Source organism: Artemia franciscana, chromosome 14 (assembly GCF_032884065.1).
Source record: "Artemia franciscana chromosome 14, ASM3288406v1, whole genome shotgun sequence".
NCBI classification, from domain to species: domain Eukaryota; kingdom Metazoa; phylum Arthropoda; class Branchiopoda; order Anostraca; family Artemiidae; genus Artemia; species Artemia franciscana.
The window spans coordinates 19,322,564-19,337,910 of record NC_088876.1 but is presented as its reverse complement, the minus strand read 5'-3'; the positions used below and the strand labels follow the sequence as shown (position 1 = coordinate 19,337,910).

Below are 15,347 nucleotides of genomic sequence, written 5' to 3'. Positions count from 1 at the left end.
GCCTGAGAAAATTTGCCTTATTTAGGAAAATAGGGTGAAACCCCCCCCCTAAAAGTAGTAGGATCTTAACGAAAATGACACCATCAGATTCAGCGTATCAGAGAATCCTACTGTAGAAGTTTCAAGCTCCTATCTACAAAAATGTGGAATTTTGCATTTTTTGCCAGAAGACAAATCACGGGTGCGTATTTATTTGTTTGTTTTTTTGTTTTTGTTTTTTTTTTCCCCAGGGGTCATCGTATCGACCAAGTGGTCCTAGAATGCCGCAAGAGGGCTCATTCTAACGGAAATGAAAAGTTCTAGTGCCCTTTTTAAGTGACCAAAAAAATTGGAGGGCATCTAGGCCCCCTCCCACGCTCATTTTTTCCCAAAGTCAACAGATCAAAATTTTGAGATAGCCATTTTGTTTGGCATAGTCGAAAATCTTAATAACTATGTTTTTGGGGATGACTTACTCCCCCACAGTCCCTGGGGGAGGGGTTGCAAGTTACAAACTTCAACCAGTGTTTACATATAATAATGGTTATTGGGAAGTGTACAGACGTTTTCAGGGGGATTTTTTTGGTTTTGGGGGTAGGGTTGAGGGAGGGGGCTATGTGGGAGGATCTTTCCTTGGAGAAATATGCCATGGGGGAAAAAAATTCAATGAAAAGGGCGCAGGATTTTATAGCATTACTATAAAAAAAGAACAATGAAAAAATAAAAATGAAAACGTTTTTTCAAATGAAAGTAAGGAATAGCATTGAAATTTAAAAAAAAACAGAGATTATTACGCATATGAAGGGTTCTAAAAATACTTTAGCATAAAGAGCGAGGTATTTAGGAGGAGACAAATACCTCGCTCTTTATGCTAAAATATTTTTAGTGATTTCAACTATTTATTCTACGGCCTATTTGATTCAGGGGTCATTCTTAAAGAATTGGAACAAAACTTACGATTTAGTGTAAAGAGCGAGGTATTAACGAGGGTACAAACCCCCTCGTACACATAATAAAAATATAAGAATATAAAAGTTTGTTACGTAAGTTAATTCTCAAGTTACGTATATTTTTTACTAATAAAAACGTTCGTTGAATATTAAAAGTTCTAGTAGCCTTTTTAAGTAATCGAAAAATTGGAGGGCAGCTAGGCCTCCTTCCTCACCCCTTATTTCTCAAAATCGTCTGATCAAAACTAAGAGAAAGCCATTTAGCCAAAAAAAAATTAATATACTAATTTCATTTCAATAATTTATGTGCGGAGAGCCAAAATCAAACATGCATTAATTCAAAAACGTTCAGAAATTAAATTAAAAGAAACTAGTTTTTTTAACTGAAAGTAAGGAGCGACATTAAAACTTAAAACGAACAGAAATTACTCCGTATATGAAATGGGTTGTCCCCTCCGCAGTCCCACGCTCTTTACGCTAAAGTTTTTAGTTGTTTTAAAAAGTAGAATTGTGGCAAAGAGTCAAACTTTAGCGTAAAGAGCGTGGGACTGCGGAGGGGACAACCCATTTCATATACGGAGTAATTTCTGCTTGTTTTAAGTTTTAATGTCGCTCCTTACTTTCAGTTAAAAAAACTAGTTTTTTTTATTTAATCTTAAGGAAGCATTCACACCCCAATAGCATGGCAATGAAGTATTATCAGCCTCCAGACTCCATAGTTCAGGAGGTAGATGCTCTTTGTCATTGTCATTGAGGGGTCTTTGAAACACAAGGAAGTCTTTTTACTACTAGACTTGACAAAAAAGCTTTTGATATCTTTGCCCCTTTACCAATTTGTGATTATTCAAATGACCAAGTAGAAGTTTTTGATTACGCCAAAACGTCCAAATGCTATGAGTATGACATATCATCATTTTCAAAGGTGAAGTTACTACTGTTTTGGCAAGGACTATGCAAATGGGTGTTCTATAAAACTTCAATTTCAGAAACTACTCCTTCTGTTGTGCTGATTGCACCAGAGGCCATCCCAAAGATATCATTTCCCATTGCATCAGCAGTAAGTTTTGTGGAAAGGTTGCTGCCTCCTCTACCTTCTAGCAGAGTAGATGTGTTGCCAACAGCAACTGAGAGTTCAGAGTTCAAAGTGAACACGACTGTGTTAAATTGGATATTTCATTAACATTATAAAACCACTTGGATTTTTAAGTGAGTTTAATCTCTGTGAAGCTAGTGAGATTCCGCAATCTTTAGCAAAGGATTATATGTCCTGACCTGAATGAAATTATTATTGCTACTGTATGACGTTACCATTATATTATTGGTCAAACGACCGTGTTCAGACTTTGAATCACGGTTTACAATATGGATTATGACTCCCTACGAGTGAAATAAAAAGGCTGAAAAGTTGGTGTTTAGCCCTATTCTGAAATTTTTGAGTAGATCACTCAAAGAAGGAGCAAAACGTGATATGATTTTCAAACCTACTATTAATTAAATTGAATGCCATGCAGTTTTACAAGCTAAGATGATCCCTCTAGGTGAGTAGGGTATCCAAACCCGGATGATTTCACATGCCGAGGATGATGAAAATATTACTGATATGTGCAAGTCACTAGTCAAGGTGGCAAATCAAAATGTTCACCTCCTGAAGTTTATAATTTCCACTCAGTGTGAATTAACTGGCATCCGCAATGCCATTAATACCATAGTAGCTTCGAAAGTAAATTAACTTTCAAGAAAATTAGACGGATTTACGTTGAATGATAGCTGCACCCCAGTCAGTCTCTCAGAAAAATCCCACCCTCTCCACCACTCAAGGCTTAAAAGGTCAAAATGAACGAGAATCAACCTTTAATCTAGATTACATTAAATAATCTTAAGACAGGTTCGTTTTCGAGTTCAGTAAGTGTAACCCAAAATAGCCGGGTACCCGCTCAAATATAAAACAAATTTGATATGTTTTGACTGAGCACCCGGTGAACAAATCAGAAGTGTGTAGAAGATTTACCGACCCATTCTTACCTGTAAAATATTGATTTCAGTGCCCTAAAAATAAAGTGTTAGAATAATGTTTGTAAATTTGTTTATTAATAAAAAGTCTTTGTCTTGACCTTTTAGATTACTTTTTCCACGAGTAGGTGATTAGTCTTCAATTTATTTTACATTTGCATTTAAGTTATCTTGTAGCCTACGTACATCTGTAGTCATTAAGAGCACCCGTTCTTAATTTTGTCAAATACAACTGTAAAATTCTATTTACCGGAGAGGAAAAGACAGACTAGTGGCTATATTAGAATTTATACCATAGTCTAACGATGTAAGTACTCATGGTTTCATTTCAATGCTGCTAGTACCTTGAACTTCCTTTAGAGAGTAAAAGCACTCATATCCAATACTAAGAATATGCTTTCTAAGAACGGAAATGAATATTCACAATGTTGAACCGACCAAACAAATTATTGCATAATTTTTCTAACGGAAAATATCCAAAGATTTGATTTGTTACAAATTTGAGAGTTAATACGTTTCTTGCGTAACGGTGAAAGCCTTTGTGTGCTAACAGCAGTGAAAATAAATATATGTTATAAATTTTAGAAACCAAACAAAGCCCTGCGTAAGCCCCACCAAAAAATCTATGTAATCCACACAATTAGCATTGGAGTACTATCCTGGAGGGGTACTATGATCAATTTTTTTACATCCCAGGGGTTCCCCACTTGACTAGAAGCTTGGAGAGGGTGCTGAGGGGAAAAAATTTCAAAGAAAATAAAATCCTGAAGAAAAAATACTCCCTAAGACTATTACGTAAGAACCAAGTGCCCTAAAGAAATAAGTTCTAAAGAAAAATTAGTGAAGTGCTAGCCATTTCAGGTTCACCCCCAATGGGCCTGCTCTAATTGCCAAAGGCCTCAATACTAAGTAAAACGCCTCTGTGATCTTTGTTCTGGCTAAAATGCAAAGATCCACATTTTTGCTGATAGGAGCTTGAAACCTCTACATTAGAGTTCTTTAAGAGACTGATGCTGATAGTGTGATTTTCATAAGGATTTTATGACTTTTAGGGGGTCTTCCCAACATTTTTTAAAAACGAAGCGAACTTTCTCTGGCTAATAGCTTTTGAAAGGTAATACTAAACATAATGAAACTTCTATATTTGGAATTAACATAATAAGCTGATTTTTTTGATATGTCTATTGGTATCAAAATTCCGTTTTTTAAGAGTTTTGAATACTATTGACCCGGAACGCTCCTCACCTAAATTTGTTATCATGAACTGTTTGAATAGGAAAAATATGAATATTGTACTTTTTCAGAATGTGTTGCAAAACAGGGATTTAAATTCAAAACTTTGCATTATAAAAGACAAATTATATTTAATATTACCTTTTCAGGCTAAATGTAGACGACTCTTATATATTGTATGTAAATATACATGTTATAAATCTGTCTAGCTCATTCGCTTTTTAAAGCCAGGTGTTTCATAGGGTAAATTAAGAACTAAGAATATGGTTACAGTCTAATTATTGCATAAACAATAATTTATTATATGCAATCCATACTATGTCAATTTATTGTTAATATACTCATTATATAGTGTTTTCATACCATGTTTTTATGCTATTAGATTATGCTTTGCTATTTTTGATAAAAGTATAAAATAACACTTAAGCACTGTTATAGCAATATGTGGTAAGCTTTTTTAAAGTTTGTTGTTACCTGAGAGCTACCCTTAGTTATTTGTGTGTTTTCCACTGCAGCATTTGTAGCAATGTTTTTTTTACATATTTTTTTTGGTAGTACTATATGCCCTTATGTGTCATCTACACGGAATGAGCGTACTTGATCGATCTGATTCATTTGGGAGCAGGCGTTTACTCCCCTCTACCTCGTATCCCGGAGCAAAATCCCCCTCCTTCTCGTACCCCATAGCAAAATCCTCTTTCCCCAACAAACTTGCCGCAAAATAGCCCCTCCCTGTAGATAATACCACCACCCACGAAAAACACCTCCGGAAAAATTTCCCCAGAAAAATCGTGCGATAATTGCCCTCCTCAATAGAAAATTCCCCTGAGCACAAAACTGAGCAGCCAAAGAGAAAGTACAAAATAAGTATCTTTAAAAAAATCAACAAGATGTCCTAAGAAAGGACCTGAAATCGTAAATAATTCTAATTCACGGACTGGTTGGTCTGCAATCGCTTTTGACTTATAGAAAAGGACTATAGCACCCAAAAAATTTCCCAACAACAAACCCCGTGTGAGCAATGGACAAATTACAAAGCTTACTGAGCATTCAGGTAAATACATAATTAGTTCTAAGGGAAAGACGAAGGAAGGGTAGAGGTAGAGATTGATATATAACCACAAAGTTCCTATCCATGACTTGTTTGGTGGGTTGTTTTCTTAGGGGGGGGGGGTTACAAAAAAGAACTTTAAAAACATCAAAAACGCGTGTTTTATGTATTTTTATTACGTTTTTACAAGTCGGAAAAATTTTATAACCCCTCATTGAGCCTTCATGTAAAAACTGAATTAATTCTAAGGAAGGGGCGGAGGAGAATAGGAGATAGGAGTTTATATTAATCCCTCTTGATTTCTGGAAATGTTTCTGGTCTACGCTTTTATTAAGAAACTAAGATTAAATCCATTTTGGCGTTTAATCCATGGGCTATATAAGGGGATTGCCCCTTCCTCAACTTCACCTACACCTAATGGTTGCGAAAACTTCTGAGGATGCTCATTCCATCAGAAATTGAGAGTTCTAGTCTTTTTTTAATGAGTCAAAAGTGATGGGAGACCAACCAACCCCTTCCCTAACTGTTTTGATTTCTGGTCCTTATGTTACCCCTTACAACATCTGATTGACATTTTGAGGTACCTATTTTGGTTTTTCGCTTTGGCTGCTCAATTTTCCGCGGAGGAATTCTCAAAGGAGTATTTTTTTGGAGGGGTTGTGTAATTTTCCGCGGAGGGGTATTATCTGAAGGGAGGATTATTTTCGGGTGGGGGATATTTTTGGGGGAGGGGTATTTTTCAGCGGGAGGTGTTATTTTCCAGAGGAGTAGGCACCTAGACCCAATTCATTTCAACTATATTAATGCCAGTAATCATTAAAAATAAACTTTCATAATTTCCTGTCAAGTTTGTTTTGAAATTTAAAGCATTTTTAAATCACTAACAGCCATGCCTTTACAAAATTTGATGCGTTATCTTACATCGTAGATATCATCTTGACTTGTTGCAAATCTAGGATCAGACATGATTCGCCGATGGCCTCTTGCTCGTTTGGTTCTCACCAAGCTTGAAGCTATTGCTGCGCCACTAGATCCTCCGCTTCTCCTTGTTAGATCAGTTCGAGATATGTCATACCTACTGAAGAAATAATTTTAAAAAATAGGAGGGACACACGCCCCCTGACAAGCTCTTCCAATACTTGTTTCCACAACAAGTGAACCTTAAGAACGCTACTAGTCTTATTTTCTTAGAATAATGTATCTAAGCCTTAGTTCACACGCACCCTAAGAAAATTTCCAAGAAAAAAATTAAGGCTGTCTTTCTCTTAAATAAATCGGTCTGTCTGAAACGCAGATTTTATAAACAAATATTGAATGATTGAAACTTGTTGCATCTGTCGTGCTTAAAGATAGTTTCTGATTTGTTTTTCCTCGTGCAAATCAAGCACCGTATAACTAGCTCAAACATGTTCAGATCAACCCATTTAACTCAGCGCCCTTTCAACTCAATCCTTATTCAGCTCGACCTTTGTTAAACTCAACTGCCATGCAACTCAGCTCCCATCTGACTCAGCCTTTCTTCGACTCAATCCCTGTGTAATTAAGAATTTAAATCAACCCAAATTCAACCCAACCCCCATACAAATCAATTCCAATTGAATCTAACCCTTGCAACAGGTTAGGTTGAATGAAGAGGTTTAAATTGTTGTCGTTAGCCACATCTAAAGAAAAAATTCTACTAAAATAAGACTATTACCATCTCCATTCCTTTTTTATGCTCTTACTTTTTTCACAGTACACCCTACCATCCCCCAGCCCCTCATGGTCCCAGACACAATCTAAGGATAAAAAAACACTGAAACAACTAAATGCTTATTTATTAACTTTTGAATGTTGATTACTTCTAAAAATCAGATTATCATGTTTTATTCCATTTCTATCCACATCTTTTAATCATTTCAAGTAATAATTTTGTCCAACCATTGTATTTAAATCTATTAGTGGAAAGCTTTCTACAGGTTCAAGAATGCTGGAAACTGGTCAACAAAGAAGAAATAACTTATCAAAATATTGAGAAATCTTATCAAGATTGAGAAATAATATTACTAGGGCAGCATCTGAAGCTATGATTACAGGGGGGAGATGCATTGCTATAAAGCTTCAAGATATTTGGAAAGAGCACAAAATAAGGAATCTAGTAGTATTGTTTTTATTTTTATTAGCTCCGAATGGCAAGTTTGTATTTACAATGAGTTGCCTCAACTGATCCATATTTTCTAAGTCATTTTCAGACATATTGGTGCTTCGTACAGAGAAAACTTCTGCTTGAGCTAATACTAAAGCTTTGTTTGAGCCAGGTATTATGCTGGAAATTGACTTTGTGGAAAACGGACCTTTGAAGCCAAAGGTCTTGTGTGTGGCTAGGCCAAGTGGCAAAAATGTCATTCCTGGTTTTTGAGTTTGTTTCAACGCCTTTTTGTGTCAAAAATACGCTTCCAATATTGCGTCTTTTCGTACCAATATCTACCAAGACCTTTTGGGCTTGGCTGATATTTTGCATATGGTAATGTATAGGTAAATGGATTTTTAAGCATTGAACGACATGACTGTCTTTTCTCTTGGATATATTGATACTACTTTGAAAGTTTTTGAGTGGACACGGATTATAAGTGGCGACATCACGAGTAACTTGGTGAGTATTGGAGCCTCTTTGATTAAAATAAACGTCACGTGAAGATTCCTCCTTGTCCGTTTTGTCTAATTTGGGATCATAACAACGCCAATACTTCGGTTTTTCATCATTTGCTGGAGATATAACTGAATTACGCTGCCCTGGAAAACCAAAGTGGCGCTGTAATTTAACTACCCATAGGGATTATAAATCATCCAACTTAAAACTTATTTTCTTAGTAAAGTGTTAGGATCGTCAGTGTTAAGAATTTTTTCCGAAAGAAGATCAATTAGACTGAATTATGGATTTTGTCACGAGGACTCATGACCAATAGCAGATACTTACGTAGTAGCCCTTTTTTTGAAATTCAATCGTATACACGTATGCTGCCACCCTTCCAAATATTTGTGTCTTATCAATGTCATTGATTGTTTCTTTAGACTTCAGTTCCGTAATTGAAGCGACGAGATCAGGACGATCTTGAGTGGCGGTTCCATGATAAACTAATTATCATCAGATTTCATCCTTGGTCCTTCTTTAATTTCGGGCCAATCAGGATTGCAAATCATAGCGATAGAGAAAACTGGGGATCCAAGACAGAGAGCAATAGCCAAGTCTTCTTCAAAATGATCAGGAAAGTAGCGTGTTGATCCGATGAATGATGACAGTAGCATTATTTTTTCCTTAACAATTGCACTCTGTTTTGAGGCTCGGTCGTTGAGAAGTCGTGCAACTTCTAAGTTGTTTTCAGCCAGAGTAGTTTTCTGGTTGAATTTTATCCATTGGATGTAATCACGCTCAACGCGAATATCGGAGTATCGACAATATACTGAAGAAAAAGTCTTCCACCGGAATGCAAAGCATTAAAACCGTTCCGACACAGGTTGGATGTTACAGCTGGGAGAGGAAGGCTTTTGGTATATTCAGGTCGAAAAGCGATATGCTACCTCGCTAATTCAAGCCGTATTAGATTTGGAGGACTTTCACAAGTTTGAAGTGGCATATCCAGTGTTCACCATGCCGTTCCAGCTGGACAGAAATGGGGTAGTAAAGCTCGGTATTTTTTGAACTGACAAGATTTCTGTCAGGTTGTTTTATGCCTAATTCATTTGGTTGAAAACTATAATCAGCATTATGAGTAAGCACACCACATACTTCATAACATTCAGAAGGGTTGAATCGACTATAATCGACACGATCTGGCAGAGGAAAAATGAGCTGCTCTTTTGGAGGCTGTTGTCCCAGTGAAGCAGCAAGTCAATTTGAATTATCCTCCACTCCTCGTATTTTCTCATAGCCTTTGGCATAGTTGTTTGTGTCTTGCAATATGTCTCCCAAAAGGTTCATTAGATTAAAACTAGATTCCGTAATTTAAAGCTTTTGCGAGGTGTTCTTCAACAGCATCATCTGGGTCTAAAAAGTATATTCTGCGATATCAAGCTGATTCAAAATCACCTCCAGTGGCTTGTAATGGGTATGCCGCTAAATTGGGTTTGTGATAAATATTTCTAGTCATTATAAAGTTAAAAACATTGCAACTATTGATGGTTTGATCTTCGCTTACGTTGGATTAAGTTAGAGCAAAACTTGGGTTAAAGTTTCTGGTTCGTTTGCGGAGTTCATTTTAAAACAAATGACGTTATAAAAAAGGCAAACCAATTCATTTGGAAAACGTGGTAGTGGCAATGCCAATCTTCAAATGAACTACTTTTGTTTGCTACTCTTTCCTCGGGAAAACTGAAGAAACCACAGTGAATACAAGCAATATTGAAGAGTCCAATGGTTTATATGTAACATATTTATATGCGAAGTGGTAACACTTCGCAATCACTTAAAGTGGTAACACTTAAACTTCATTAGTCTATTGTTTCTTCAGCAACAAATTAAGCCTAAAAAAATGAAATAAATCGTGGTGATTTTTTACCCAAAACAACGATCTTAATCCTCGTTAACACCAGTCTTAGCTAGTAGTGAAATTTACTAGCCAAGAATATGTTCGGATAGTAGTATTATGTTGTAGTTAGAATATAATTCTGTTATGCTAACTTAATATGTGGTAATTTATACTTTTCTTATTCTACAATGTTTCTGGTTGTTACAATCCTATAAATACTTTATTTACAATACTCTTGCTCCTCGATAAATAATACACCATCATTACTTACGACCTACCAGGTTTTTTCTAGAAATTCTGATTTCAATTACACAAATAATAATTACTAATCAAGTAATAAAAACTAAGGAGTGCCTATTCATTTGCTAAAATTAGAAAATTGTAGACTTGAAACCTAGCTCAGATATATATTGCCTTCAATACCACCGTTTAAAGTATATAGTAAACCACCGTTTAAGTCTTAGAAAAAAGATAAATATTTCAGTAAATTTAAAGTTTGACAGACATTTGCATTGATTTTATTTAATAAACTTGCTCCTGCCAATTACATTTTAAAAAATTAATCAACGGTATGAAGTTCATAGCTCTAAACTTATCGAGGCTTAAAGTTCACCGTTTAGAAATGCTTAAGCGAATTGATGATTATCACCTTTTTAATGTCTGATCACCCTTTAGCCTCTCCAGTTCTCTTCTAAGCCTCTCTCTGTCTGCCATTTTCAATCGATCGCCCTCAACTTTCCTGAGTTCTTCTTCAAGAGTTCTTCTTCTAACTTCAGACATTATGTTGTCAGCCTATAAAAAATAAAGGTAAAGCTTACAAAATAAGTATATAAAGTTTTTATAAGTTTTTAAAAAATATTAATAAACTTTAATAAATAATTAATAAGTTATTATTTAATAAATTTTAATTAATATGTTTAATAAATAAAATTCTTATATTAATAAATTTTAATTCTTATTTTAATAAATAAGTTGTTAAAGACAAATATACTTTGTCTTATAAAATAGGTTATATATAAAATGGCTCAGCTAGGAGTAATGCCACCGTCCCAGGCGTAAAAGATATATTTATGTTTTGTCCTTAAGTTTTACCCTCATCGGAAATGCCAAAGTGCCTCTCAATATTCTAACCAAGTCCCAGTTTTATCTTACTTAATGCATGTAAAAAAAAAATATATATATATAAAACGATATACCTTAAGTGAAAGTACTCATTGAAAAAATAATGGTGTCTTGAAGAGTGTTTTTTAAGATTAATTGGGAAGTCTAAGGCCCAATCGGCCTGGAAAAGTTGTTAAGATAATCCACCCAGAAAAAAATCTACCAGTAAAACAATATCTATTGTTGCACGCAGAAGGATTGAATGCACCTAACCCTTCTTGTTGACAATGAATTAAAAAGCATAAAATATACCCCCAGTAGGCTTTCAACACTTTGTCAGATTTGCAAATATGTATTTATTTCAGATTAATTAAAAAAAAACTTCCCTAAAAAAAGTTTCCCGAAGAAAAGTAGAGCTATATCAATATCCTCAACCCAGCAGAAATGAATCACTAAGACAACATAAACCACAAAAAGAAAACTAAACACTAAAATAATGAAGACAACGAAAAAGAACTAATAGAATACTTTTAAATTTTAATATATAATGATATTAATTCAAGGAAATCGCAGTAGTTCAAGATGTTATTGTGCTGAATTTTGTTATCAATGTTTTAAATCTAAAAACAAATTATAATATATTCGGTTTTCAATAATGTACAAATTACGCATTAGGCTATAGAACTTTTATAGTTTGGAAGGGGAAAAGGGTAGTAGCCAAACTCCTGTTTGTCGTAATTTTGTTTGGTTTCAGTTTGACTTGTTAAATTTTACTTGTTTTCAGATTTATTTATTCATCTGCATAAGTGTCTGTTGTCTTTATGTATGTTACAGTCATTTATTTTAATTTCTGTTTGTTTTGGAATTTTATTTATTATAATTTCTATTATAATTACTGATCTTTTTGAGTTTAAATATTACTATGACTGTATTTCTGTTGTCCTCGAGTTTAATATCACTCAACACTTTTCTCTGAAAAACTTCTATTTAGGGATTTTTTTCAATTAATTTTCGTTCTTTGTACTACCAAAGTTTGGTTACTGGTCAAAATAATAATAATTTCTACAGTTTTTCAAGTCTTCGGCTCAAGAATTAAAATTTCCAATTTTGATTTGTTAGTTCTAATCAATGGCTTTTCATTAAACAGTTCGTGGTAACGAACTGCTTGTAAGGAGTGACCCGACTCGGAAGTAACCAAAACTCTTAAAAATCGGAATTGTGATACCAGTTGACACATCAAGATAATCGGATTCTTATGATGATTTTAAATATATAAGCTTCATCAAGCTTACTTCTACCCAACAAAAGTTACTAGCCTGAGGATATTTGCCTTCTTTTCAAAAAAGGGGGAAATACCCCCTAAAGCCATAGAATCTTAATGAAAATAATACCAAGTTTCAAGCTCCTATCTGCAATTGCATAAAAAAACTAGTTTTTTTAACTGAAAGTAAGGAGCGACATTAAAACTTAAAACGAACAGAAATTACTCCATATATGAAATGAGTTGTCCCCTCCGCAATCCCTCGCTCTTTACGCTAAAGCTTTTAATTGTTTTAAAAAGCAGAATTGTGGCAAAGAGTCAAATTTTAGCGTAAAGAGGGAGGGATTGCGGAGGGGACAACCCATTTCATATACGGAGTAATTTCTGTTCGTTTTAAGTTTTAATGTCGCTCCTTACTTTCAGTTAAAAAAAACTAGTTTTTTTATGTAATTTCTGAACGTTTTTGAATTAATGCATGTTTGATTTTGGCTCTCCACACATAAATTATTAAAATTAAATTTGAATATTAATTCCTTTTTTGGCTAAATGGCTTTCTCTTACTTTTGATCAGATGATTTTGAAAACTAAGCGATGGGGAAGGAGGCCTAGTTGCCATGCAATGTTTCGGTTACATAAAAAGGCAAATAAAAATTTTAATTTTTAACGAATTTTTTTATTAGTAAAAAATATACGTAACTTAAGAATTAACTTACGTAACAAACTTTTTTATTCTTTAATTTTTATTATGTATATGAGGGGGTTTGAACCCTCGTTAATACCTCGTTCTTTACACTAAATCGTGAGTTTTGTCCCAATTCTTTAAGAATGACCCCTGAATCAGAAAGGCCGTAGATAGTATGAAATTACTATTTCAACTATGAAATAGTTGAAATTACTAAAAATACTATAGCATAAAGAGCGAGGTATTTATCTCCTCCTAAATACCTCGCTCTTTATGCTAAAGTATTTTTAGAACCCCTCATATGCGTAATAATCTCTGTTCGTTTCAAGTTTCAATGCTACTCTTTACTTTCAATTGAAAAAACTTTTCCATGTTTATTTTTTCATTGTTTTTTTTTATAGTAATTTTAGAAAATCCTGCGCCCTTTTCATTGAATTTCTGTTCCCCCATGACACATTTCTCCAAGGAAAGATCCTCCCACATAGCCCCCTCCCCTCGACCCCACCCCCAAAACCAAAAAAAAATCCCCTGAAAACGACTGTACACTTCCCAATAACCATTATTATATGTAAACACTGGTCGAAGTTTGTAACTTGCAGCCCGTCCCCCAGGGACTGTGGGGGAGTAAGTCATTCCCAAAGACAGAGAAACTGTGAATTTTGTATTTTTTTTTCCAGATGAAAGTCAAGGGAAAGAATTACGTGAAAGAATCTTTCAGTGAAGGTATTTTTCATGGGGGAAGGACATTTTCCACGAAGGGGATGCCAGATTTCCCAGCATTGTTTAAAAAACGAATTGTTTAAAAGAACAGAAATTCTAAAGTTTTTCTAGTACTTTCAAAAGAGCCATTTATTCAAATTAAGCGGTCTTTGTGATTCAGACATTCTTAAAGAATTGGAACTAAAATTGAACTTTAGCGTGAAGAGCGAGGTATTGATGGAGGGTTGGACCCTCTCATATACGTAATAATTTTTGTTCGTTTTAATTTTTAATGTTGCTCTTAATTCCAATTGAAAAAACTTGTTTCTTATCTAATTTATTTCAAAATCACTTGAATATTCCTTGAAAGCTTCATCTAGATGCCATTAGCTGTTCCTGAGATACTGCAAATGTGCCTTTCATGGGATGCTGCACTTACCATCTTTTGATCGAGTTCAACATCCCCCCCCCAGAATTCTGTGAAATTTTCAACTAATACTGTTAACTCTTCCTTTGAAAGTAGACGTACCATTTCAACAAGCAGGATGTTCATAGTATCTTTTGATCTAGTTCAACAACCCCTGAAGTCTAAACTAAATTGCAGGAGTCAATTTTGAAATATTAAACATATGCCCTTTTTGCATACGGGAGGCACATTTGTATAGTCGTATTTTGAACCAGTTCAATGCCCTCCTCAATTTTTTTTCAAAATTGTAATTTAATGCCCTTACTTATTCCTAAGACATTGCAGGCACGCAGTTCTGACAAGCAGAATGAATACGGCGTGCGTTCACTGAGTTCAACATCCGAATCGATATTCTTTCAAATGTTCCAATTAATAATCTTATCGTTTCTGATATATTGCAGATACACCAATTAACAACAGGGATGCACATGATGTCTTTAATTTCAACATCCCTTCAACATCTCTGAATCTTTCAACTTGATACTCTTCCCTAACTCTTTTTGAAATATTTAAGAAATGCCGTTATAAAGGGCATGTGAGGAAGACCTGTTGTCCTCCGACCACTTTTGGACATCCTCCTCAACATGCCTAAATTTAATACTCTTAGCAGTTCTTGATAACCTTTTTTTCAACATTGGTTTTGTTCAACATCCCCCTAAACATTCGCTAAAAATAGTCACGGGTAGGTGTAGCAGTAGTTGCAGGTGGTCAGAGTCACAGTCATAAGTTGTCGCAGTCGAAAGTTTCACAGAACAGTTGCAATCACTTGCCTTTGCAGCTGAAGTAGTAGTAGTAAAAGTTGTAGTGGTCGCAAAAGTTTCAAGATAATACTATTACCCATTCCTAAGATATTGCGGGTATGTCCTTTTGATAGCTTGGATGGACATACAGTCTTTTGACTTAGTTTAACATGCCCCTCGACATTCCCTGAAGTTTCACCTTAACAATCAAAAACACCCAAAATCAAACAGTCCCCCTTTTTCTAAAGGTATTTCCCGCATGTACACAGGGGAAAACTCTTAAATTTACAATGCTTGTCCTTGGGGTTGTGGGTGGCATTACATCCCGAAAGGCATAGTCACTAGACCTTTTGACTATTTTGCACAAAAAAACTTATTAAAATGTCGGTTAGTATTGAGTGGAGGGCATCTAGAAAAGGTAAAAGGGGACTGATGCCCTCCGATTACTTTTAACATTCCCCTCAACAAACTCTAAAAGTTTCAACTTTATACCCTCAAGCGGTCTTTGGATATTGCTGACACACCCTTTTGACAACTAGCATGCATATAATCTATTTTGACTGTATTCAGCCTCCCTATCAACATCTATGGTGAGTTACGTAATCATCATGGGCACAGTTATTTGGCATTTAGACTAATTTGAACAATATGGCTATTTCATGATTTCATT

The 15,347-nt window shown here is 34.9% G+C and overlaps 1 protein-coding gene across 1 annotated transcript in view; it reads right to left on the bottom strand.

The window, feature by feature from the left end:
- LOC136035424 (uncharacterized) overlaps positions 1-15,347 on the bottom strand; it is a 150,806-nt gene that overhangs the window by 96,513 nt on the left and 38,946 nt on the right. Inside the window, exons 8-9 of the mRNA XM_065717216.1 lie at positions 10,378-10,520; positions 6,145-6,298 (exon numbers count right to left, since the gene is read on the bottom strand). Of these exons, the coding sequence (XP_065573288.1) occupies positions 6,145-6,298; positions 10,378-10,520 (297 nt within the window). The remainder of the gene's footprint in view (positions 1-6,144; positions 6,299-10,377; positions 10,521-15,347) is intronic.